Source organism: Arachis duranensis, chromosome 7, assembly GCF_000817695.3.
Source record: "Arachis duranensis cultivar V14167 chromosome 7, aradu.V14167.gnm2.J7QH, whole genome shotgun sequence".
NCBI lineage: Eukaryota > Viridiplantae > Streptophyta > Magnoliopsida > Fabales > Fabaceae > Arachis > Arachis duranensis.
In genome coordinates this window covers 4,756,017-4,764,898 of record NC_029778.3, presented here as the reverse complement: position 1 = coordinate 4,764,898, position 8,882 = coordinate 4,756,017, and the positions used below count along the sequence as shown (strand labels likewise).

Genomic DNA, 8,882 nt, shown 5'->3' with positions numbered 1-8,882 from the left:
TGCAGCTTGTTTAGTCAGTTTATATTTTGATGGACGATGATAGTAGATACGGATAAAATGTCTGCTCCTTCGTCAAGGGAGCGTGCCCAACGCCTTTATGATAAGGTAATGCTCCCCTTCTTTCACCGTTGTCATTGTGAGCTTGATTACTGAGCAGGGTTTTATTTCTCTGAATCTTTCATCATCTACCAAGATAAATGTTTCATGAATCTGGTTACTTATATTTAGCTTATTTGTGTTTTCTTAATATAATGTATTTGTATAATAAGTTTAGATCTATTTAGAGGCATGTGATTTAACGATAACTGTCATTTCCCCCTTTTCCAATGCGGAACAAAACTCCACTTAACAACATTGCGTTTTCCCTTTTCCTATTTCGCAAGTGATTCCTTGTCTCACTACCCTGATTTTTATTATTTTTGCATAGGCTGTTGCTTATATCGATGTTTTGGGTGCAACTTTATTTTAGCGTGAACAAAGCATGCACTTCCATGTTCTTTTGTGAATGCCATTGTGTGATGTGGCTTACTTGTTTTCTATTACTTGCTCAAATAAAAAAAAAAAAGATTTTTTGTCATATTAACCAAAAAATAATTTTCTAACATGCCAATTTTATTTTTAGAACCTTGAATTGGAAAGCAAGCGGCGGAGATCAGCCCAGGCTCAGGTCCCGTCAGATCCAAATACATGGCCACAGATGCGTGAGAACTATGAAGCAATAATTCTTGAGGACCATGCTTTCGCTGAGCAGCACAATATTGAGTATGCGCTATGGCAGTTGCATTATAAGCGGATTGAGGAATTGAGGTCATACTTTAGTGCTGCTCTTGCTTCTGGCTCAAAATCAACTGGGAAAGGTCCAGCGCGGCCTGATCGGATAAATAAAATTAGGCTGCAATTCAAGGCTTTCCTTTCTGAAGCATCAGGATTTTACCATGATCTTATTATGAAAATAAGAGCAAAGTATGGTCTTCCTTTAGGGTACTTTGAGGGTTCAGAGAATCGGGTTGTGATGGAGAAAGATGCAAAGAAATCTGCCGAGATGAAGAAAGGTTTAGTATCATGTCATCGTTGTTTGATATACTTGGGTGATCTTGCTCGTTACAAAGGACTGTATGGCGAAGGCGACTCAGTGAAGCGAGAGTTTGCAGCAGCTGCTAGTTACTATTTACAAGCTGCTTCTCTATGGCCTTCAAGTGGAAATCCCCATCATCAGGTACTTTGTGGCATTCTTCAACTGTTTGTGCCTCTGATTTATTTTTGGTAGATTAACATCTCGTATGCGAAGTGTGCCTTATATAGGTATTGTATGCCATTTTGATAAGTGTTTCTTCTTCCTCTTCTTTTTAGCTTGCCTTATTGGCTTCATATTCTGGGGATGAGCTGGCAGCTGCTTATCGATACTTTAGGAGTCTGGCTGTGGAGAGTCCATTTTCAACAGCCAGAGATAATTTGATTGTTGCATTTGAGAAGGTAATGAGACCATGGAGGTTTTTTTTCTTTCTCTTACCTTGTTTCATAAGGGTTAAGTGCTATCCTGTTCTTTTTTTTTTTTTTTCGTGATGCAATGCAGCTCTTTATCTTCCTGTATATTTTGCTTGTGCATAGGAGCAACAATTGTGCTTTTTGACTTAATCTTCCTGTATTTTATCCCCTATTATTTTTTTGCTTTGTGATTTATTATACCAAGTAATGTATTTGATGCTTTAATGCCATTTCTAGTAAAAGTGGTCAGTGGTGACAAGTAATGTATTTGATGCTTTAATGCCATTTCCTGTTTGTTTTCATGTTGTGATGTGTGGTATTGGCTTCCCCCTATAAATCCTTCTTATATGATCTTCTGGCATTACTTCCTTACTAAAAGTTTTTGTAATACCACAGAATCGTCAAAGTTTCTCTCAGCTTTATGGAGATGTCAAAGCTCTTGCAGTCAAGGATAGTCCTGGGCAGTTGACTGGAAAAGGAAGAGGAAAAGCAGAAGGGAAACTTGCAACAAGGGGTAATGATGCAGAAGCTTGTCCCAAAAAGGAAGGAACATCTAGTATACAAGAGACATACAAATCCTTCAGCACTTGCTTTGTCCGTCTAAATGGAATATTATTCACTCGAACAAGGTATATATTCTTGATCTACCAATTCTATGCACTCTCTTTTATCCATTACATTATTAATATGTTCTGACTTTCTTTTCACTCTGTTTCTTTCATGATGGCAGCCTTGAGACCTTCACCGAAGTTCTCTCTCTTGTTAGCACTGGCCTGTGTGATCTTCTGCCAACAGGGCAGGAGGAGGAGCTGAATTTTGGCACAGACACTCTTGAGAATGGACTTGCCATTGTCAGGATTGTTTCCATTATTATATTTACAGTTCATAATGTGAATAAGGAATCTGAAGGGCAAACTTATGCTGAAATTGTACAGCGTGCTGTTCTACTTCAGAATGCATTTACTGCAGCTTTTAAATTGATGAGTTTCATGTTAGAGAGATGTGCACAGCTGTATGATCCTTCTCGTAGTTATCTTTTACCTGGCATTATGGTTTTTGTTGAGTGGTTGGCATGCTATCCCGATCTTGCTGCAGGCAATGATGTGGACGAGAATCAGGCAATTGTTAGATCAAAATTTTGGAATCATTGGATATCCTTGTTAAATAAACTGCTTTCAGTTGGGGCTATGTGTATTGAAGACAATGAAGAAGAGACTTGCTTTAATAACATGAGTAGGTATGAAGAAGGGGAGACTGAAAACCGGCTTGCTTTGTCGGAGGACTTTGAGTTAAGAGGGTTTGTCCCACTTCTTCCTGCACAAACCATCTTGGATTTTTCCAGGAAGCTTTCCTTTGGAAATGATGGTGAGAAGGAAAGAAAAGCTAGGGTCAAAAGGATTATAGCTGCAGGAAAGGCCTTAGCCAATGTTGTTAGGATCGATCAGAAAATGATATATTTTGACCAGAAGGGAAAGAAATTTACAGTTGGTGTTGAGCCCCAAATCTCAGATGATCTTGTTCTGCCCTCTGGTTCTGGCATTTCTGGTGCTGAAGAATTGTTGAAGGAAGATACAACAGACAAAAAGGTGGGAACTGTACTACCTGACCAACACCAGCATGTTGAAGGAGAGGATGATGATGAAGTTATTGTTTTTAAACCTATAGTAGCTGAAAAACGAAATGATCCAGTAGCTGTATCATCAAGGGTGCCCCCTGAAAACTCAATAGCTTCTGGAGAGCATATTAAATTTCATGTCAATTCTGCTTTGAACTCCGTCAATCATATGAACCATCAACCATCTTTGCATGCTTCTGTTAGTGGTCCAGTTCCCCAACACCTGCAACCAGTTCAGCCACACTCTTCAAGATGGTTAGAGGAGGTTTCTCTTGCAAACAGTTTAAAGGGTCTTCGATTCTTTGAGAATGGGCATGCGATGAAACCTGACCTGGCACTGCAAGATTCAGGGGCATTCTCTAACCATACTGCACATTCTGTCCCTATCCAGCAAGCTGTTGCTCCTGATGCGAGTGTACTTTATGGTCTCTCCAAAGCTCAAGACTTTGTTATATCATCCAAAGCTGATGCTATTGCAGCCTCTGTGTTTACTACCGATAACTCTGTTCTGAAGACATCATCAGCTCTGCAAGCTGGCTCTAGAAAATCTCCGGTTAGCAGACCTTCTAGGCATCTTGGACCTCCACCTGGTTTTAGTCAAGCTCCTCTTAAACAGGGTATTGAACCTGTTAGTTCAGATTTAATTAATGGGAATCCACTTTTGGATGATTATAGTTGGTTGGATGGATATCAGCTGCCTTCAGCAACCAAAGGTTTAAGTGCCAATGGTTCTCTTGGTTACCCCGTGTCAAATCCTCTTCAAGGCAGTAACAACGGCTTGAATGGGATAGTAAGCTTTCCCTTCCCTGGCAAACAAGTTCCATCTGCACAGGTGGAAAAACAGAATGGCTGGCAAGACTATCAGACATCTAACCTTTTGAAAACACACCATGATCAGCAGCTGCTACTGCAACAGCAGCAGCTTTTGCTGCAGCAACAGCAGCAGCAGCAGCTCGCATCAGGAAATCAGCCGTTCACATCATTGCCCGAGCAATTTCAAGGACAGTCAATCTGGACAGGTCGTTACTTTGTGTGATGTGCCAGTATACAAATATTGACGGTATGCTTCTGATCTTGATTAATTGCCATTGGTTTGATCAAATTCATTCTGTTAAATTTGAATTTCTTGACAATTTTTTTTAACGATGTTGAAGGAATATTATGGATGTGCTGTGCATTCCTTTTGCTTCCCATTCAAACTCCAGATATGCTGCCTTGTCATTGAATGTTATTGGGAGTTTATTTGGATAGACTCGGTGCTGGAACTTGCTACTACAACAGGTGGGTGCCGAATAATTATATTTATATTTACAGCTTCCTTTTTCTGTTTGTTCTGGTGACTATTGTACTGTTGAGTTTGCTCTAACATGTATAAATTTATTGCAGATTTTGATAAGCTCATCAGTGCAGATGAGGGAGGATAAGCAAGCATCTTTACTGTTCAAAGTTGTTAAGTAAACACCTTGTCTGGTTGGGTGGATAGAAGGTGATAAATAAAAGATTATCCATTCGTCTTGAAGCTTGTATCTTCTGGGATTGGTGGTATGACAATGGTTTGTTCGCTTCTCTAGTGGGAAAGTCATAAATGGTGCACCGGTAAGAATCCACCATCATCTAGCGACCCTGTTATACACAGTGCTCTTCAATTCTCTGGCACTTGCTTTTCTACTTGGAAGCTTCAGACTAGCTGGGAAAGTTGGTAGGTGTGAAGTGGTTTTCTGAAGTCGGATATTTTGGGTTTTATAAATAATAATGACTTTGTGGGTCACAGCTGAGTTTAAGTACTTCTGTTTCAGTGTTTCAGTGGTTTCATATTTGTTAAGGTTCTAATAATGTGTTATTGTATATGACCATTGACTCTACGGTTTCATTGTCTCCGTCTTTTTGTTCTCTAAGTCGAGGATAACTCGAACTTTATAAAATAAATATTCCCTTTGGATTTTTATGGATACTCTTTAGTTTTCTGGATGTTAAATCACACATTCCACTTTATTCTGATAACTCAAAAGGTAAGCAAGTGTGAATGTAATTATGTAACTTAGAAAACCTCTTATAATGCAAAGATTTCTAATTCCAAACCCACAAGTCTTTGAAGTAAAAACTGAGTTTCAGATAAAACCTTTTGAGGCAAGTAACATGATTTTACAATCGAATGAACTATGAAGTTTCGTTGGGCAAAAATTTAACCATGTAATAGCCTGTAATTACATGTTCCGAGTTCAATGAATCTGAGGGACTACTAAAAAATATATATATAATAAGAAAACCAAAAATAAAACTATTTCCATAGCTCGAACAAAAAAAATTCTTCGTATTTATGACAATTCCTCTCTCAGTAAAGTATTTGACATGTATTGAAACCAGTATTGGTGGCCCTCGTATTTTAAGTCAATGAAATAGCATCATTGCCCCTAAGGCTTTATGGTGTGTATATAGATCTGTTATCTTTTTGCCTCAGCTTTTTCTATTCAATGAATCCCATTCAGGAATGTTTGCAGTAGCCTCGTTCACCATCTTTACAAGCCTCACCTACAAAACCATAATAATTGATACACATACATAAGGGCCTTAATGAAATGAAGCTTCAGTAGTTAAAACACAATCTCAGAAGAACACTTCATACAACAAATGAGGATTTTGCTGTGGTTTCAAACACAATCTGCAAGCACTCCACATTTCGAAGCCATTTGATTTAAAATGTTCCAGGGTTCTGTTATCAAATTGTCAATCTCAGAATGGTTGCCAGAAAAGCACTTACCACACTTTCGGGAACACCGGGAGGAGGCAATGAAAGGTTTTTGGGTGGAGGACCCAAAAGATATGATCTCTTGTCAAATCGCCATTCGCCGATTTTCCCATATGTTAGTTGTCCCTGGAAAAGAAACTCAGCAAGGAACAAATAAGTTATGCATCAAACACATTTAAGCCACAAGAGCAAAAGAAGTGAATTCACCTTCAAATTGTAGTCACATCCATAAGTATAATGAATGATAAACTTCTTCCCAACATGCAAGTCCCACGGTGGCTGAAAATTCCCAAAGATTCATGTAACTACTAAGAAGATAAAAGGAATGGAAAAACATGATATGACCAATTCTAACCTGCAACATAAAGTCTTTTCGAAGAATGTGCTTTACGCCGTGCAATGCAGACGCCACAGCATAAGCATACCTTTCATTCAACAGAGAACAATCAATCAACCCTTAGAATCCTTAAACATAAATCTTTCGAATGGCGAATTCTATAGTAATACTCACATTTCTAGCACCCATCCAAAAGCTTTATCAGTTTCTTGATCATCTTTCATTCTCAATGAAATATTCACCCATGTTGGAGCAATTTCCTCCATCAGGGACTGTTTGATGATGAAGAATCAATGCAATAAAACCAGTACTATGTTAGTTATTGCGAAATCAGGTATATTTGATATTACTATAGCTATGACAGTTAAAAGCTATGAGGATCACAGATTCACAACATAACAAGAATCAATAAGGCACCACATACAATTACTAAGCGAGACTTCACCTTCTGAATGATCACAGGAGAGTTGCCGATGGGATCGACATCAGTAACAGGACCCTTGTCCTCCGGATAGAATTTCCTAATTAGTTTTTCATTTTCGACCGGTTTTATATAGAAAAATGGAAACCCTGCTGGTTGGGATCCGTGAGCCAAATTCGGCAAAGGATTTACAAATATATGGTCAGGTTCTGCCATCAGAATATATCTGCAACAACCATAAAATGCACAGCTTCTTAGATTTTTTATCGTATAATACGAACATTCTAGAGCGAAAAAGAAGAAAAGAAGCATGAGTTAGACATTACTCTTCCTCAATATCTGCTTTCTCTAGCCACTGAACAAAGGCCCATGGTCTATTTAGGACAATATAACCCTGTATAAACAGAAAGACATAAATCATGATCATAAATCATTGTTATCTAATTATCTAAGATTAGAATTCTCAAGAGCAGACATAGCAATGAATATGTAACATCTTGAACATGAAACCATGGACAAGTATGAAGTTTCCCAGTAATCTTGGTTTTTCTTGAACCGAGATGATGCTATATTGCTATGCTATAGAGTATAGCAACTTCTTAGCTAAATCACCCTAAAAATTACTAGAAGCTATCCTCTTATTACTCAGCACTTAAGTTTCTATGATCTCCCTACAGAATCAATACTTGCATGTTGCATCAGAACTTTAGCAACAAAATACTCGAGAGATAAAATCAATTGAATGTCAACCACAATTAGCACTAAAACATCAATAACCTGGAGTAAGAAGACTATTATCTTAACAGAAAGTAACTTGATTCTGTATATTAAGCTTTGTAAATTTGACATTGGTCAAGAATTCACCCATCAAAATTCAAACACAGGCCTAGTGATGAAATGATACAAATTCTCACAGCAGCATCAGAAAAAAAAATGTACATACCCGATCCAAGCCCTCGGGCAGGGGATCAACCACAAATGTAGGTATCTCATCCATCAACTGATCTGCCTTTCCTGAATGCAGAATCCGAGTGAACTTTCCCATATCTGATCCAGGCATGTCCTTCACCTTCTTATACCAGTAGTACATGATCCTACATTGCCATTGGCTGTAAGCAGCATCGGTCGCAGTCAATGCAACATGGTATTTCAAATTAGAGCTGGTTGACTCCATGACTTTCTTATCAAAAGGTTCCAACAAACCTCCAGCCTTATGTTCTATGATCAATGACACAAAGTTATAAGTAGCAAACAAAAATCCCAGCACCATAAGCAGCATGAGTAGTGTCTTCCCACGCCCCATGTTTTTCCTCACAATCATTTTCCAAAATCCTTTTTCGCTTATTAAAAAAAGCTATGGATTCTATGAATCTCCAGAAGCCAACTAACTGAGATTTACAACCAACACATTCATACCACACTAGTCCTTAAAAAAATCACACTTTTCAGCTCAAAGCTATGGTCAGTGGTTGCTCCACAAATTCAAAAAGAAAAAGAATCTGCATCAAAAGAATAATAAAATAGTTATATATATATTTAATGAAGTCAATGTGCCACCACATCAGAATCCTATATATACAAAAGAAGTCAACAAGGAATGGAATTTAAACCAAAGGCAAATAAAAAGTCATAAAATGAAATATCAAAAACCTGAAACGCAAAGAAGAGAAGCAGAATATCATATTTGAGCTACAATTAACTAAGACAGACTCTGAGACTCACATATACAGATCAGATCTCACACGCCAATTGGAAACACCCCACTGAAGAAAGGCTCAAGCTTTGAAGCAAAACATGCACAAAAGAACCCAACTTTGGCATGAAAAAATGATGGGCAAGAGGATTTTCAGGGAAAGCAAAGGAAAGTGGTGGATGAATGAAGAGAGAGAGAGAGAGACAGAGATTTATTTATGGGGTTTTGACTTTTTTTTAACTGGAAGTCATACGTTACTCATAAGAGTCCGATTATGTGCTGTGTGTGTCATAACTCATAAGCGATTACTCAAATCCTATAAGTTTATAGAATTCAATTCTGATGTTTATAGTAAAAAATAATTTTATAAATGTATCTAATTAATTACTTATAATTACATTCAATAAAATTATTAATTATTTGAATTGTTTAGTATTAACAAGAAAATGTTTGACCATTTTTAGTGGTTAACTCACTAATTCGTCTAAGTAAGGTCTAATTTGGATAAACCGTTTAATTAAGTTTCTTTTGAAAAAAATAATTTAAATAATAAATATTTATATTAAAAGTAGCTTATGAAAAAAT

At 37.5% G+C, this 8,882-nt stretch overlaps 2 protein-coding genes across 2 annotated transcripts; one reads left to right on the top strand and one right to left on the bottom strand.

The window, feature by feature from the left end:
• On the top strand, positions 1-5,051 carry LOC107496613 (nonsense-mediated mRNA decay factor SMG7). Its single transcript, XM_021127210.2, has 7 exons — positions 1-105; positions 623-1,216; positions 1,351-1,473; positions 1,882-2,114; positions 2,216-4,160; positions 4,255-4,381; positions 4,487-5,051. The coding sequence occupies exons 1-5, from the start codon at positions 37-39 to the stop codon at positions 4,134-4,136; spliced, it is 2,940 nt and encodes a 979-aa protein (XP_020982869.1). The 5' UTR covers positions 1-36; the 3' UTR covers positions 4,137-4,160; positions 4,255-4,381; positions 4,487-5,051.
• Positions 5,052-5,206: 155 nt separating this feature from the next.
• On the bottom strand, positions 5,207-8,569 carry LOC107496624 (hydroxyproline O-arabinosyltransferase PLENTY). Its single transcript, XM_016117926.3, has 9 exons — positions 8,327-8,569; positions 7,548-8,103; positions 6,931-6,998; positions 6,629-6,830; positions 6,358-6,455; positions 6,202-6,271; positions 6,054-6,125; positions 5,859-5,972; positions 5,207-5,629 (listed from the first exon to the last, which is right to left on the bottom strand). The coding sequence occupies exons 2-9, from the start codon at positions 7,923-7,925 to the stop codon at positions 5,555-5,557; spliced, it is 1,077 nt and encodes a 358-aa protein (XP_015973412.1). The 5' UTR covers positions 7,926-8,103; positions 8,327-8,569; the 3' UTR covers positions 5,207-5,554.
• Positions 8,570-8,882: the final 313 nt, after the last annotated feature.

Bases quoted from the DNA above. Each gene is read 5' to 3' on its own strand.
- LOC107496624 (XM_016117926.3), bottom strand. From the start codon at position 7,925: ATGATTGTGAGGAAAAACATGGGGCGTGGGAAGACACTACTCATGCTG. The intron at 6,456-6,628 runs GTGAAGTCTCGC...ATCATCAAACAG, and splicing joins CTCCTGTGATCATTCAGAAG to TCCCTGATGGAGGAAATTGC. The intron at 6,272-6,357 runs GTGAGTATTACT...GTTGAATGAAAG, and splicing joins TTTGGATGGGTGCTAGAAAT to GTATGCTTATGCTGTGGCGT.
- LOC107496613 (XM_021127210.2), top strand. From the start codon at position 37: ATGATAGTAGATACGGATAAAATGTCTGCTCCTTCGTCAAGGGAGCGT. The intron at 106-622 runs GTAATGCTCCCC...TTTTATTTTTAG, and splicing joins CCCAACGCCTTTATGATAAG to AACCTTGAATTGGAAAGCAA. The intron at 1,474-1,881 runs GTAATGAGACCA...GTAATACCACAG, and splicing joins TGATTGTTGCATTTGAGAAG to AATCGTCAAAGTTTCTCTCA.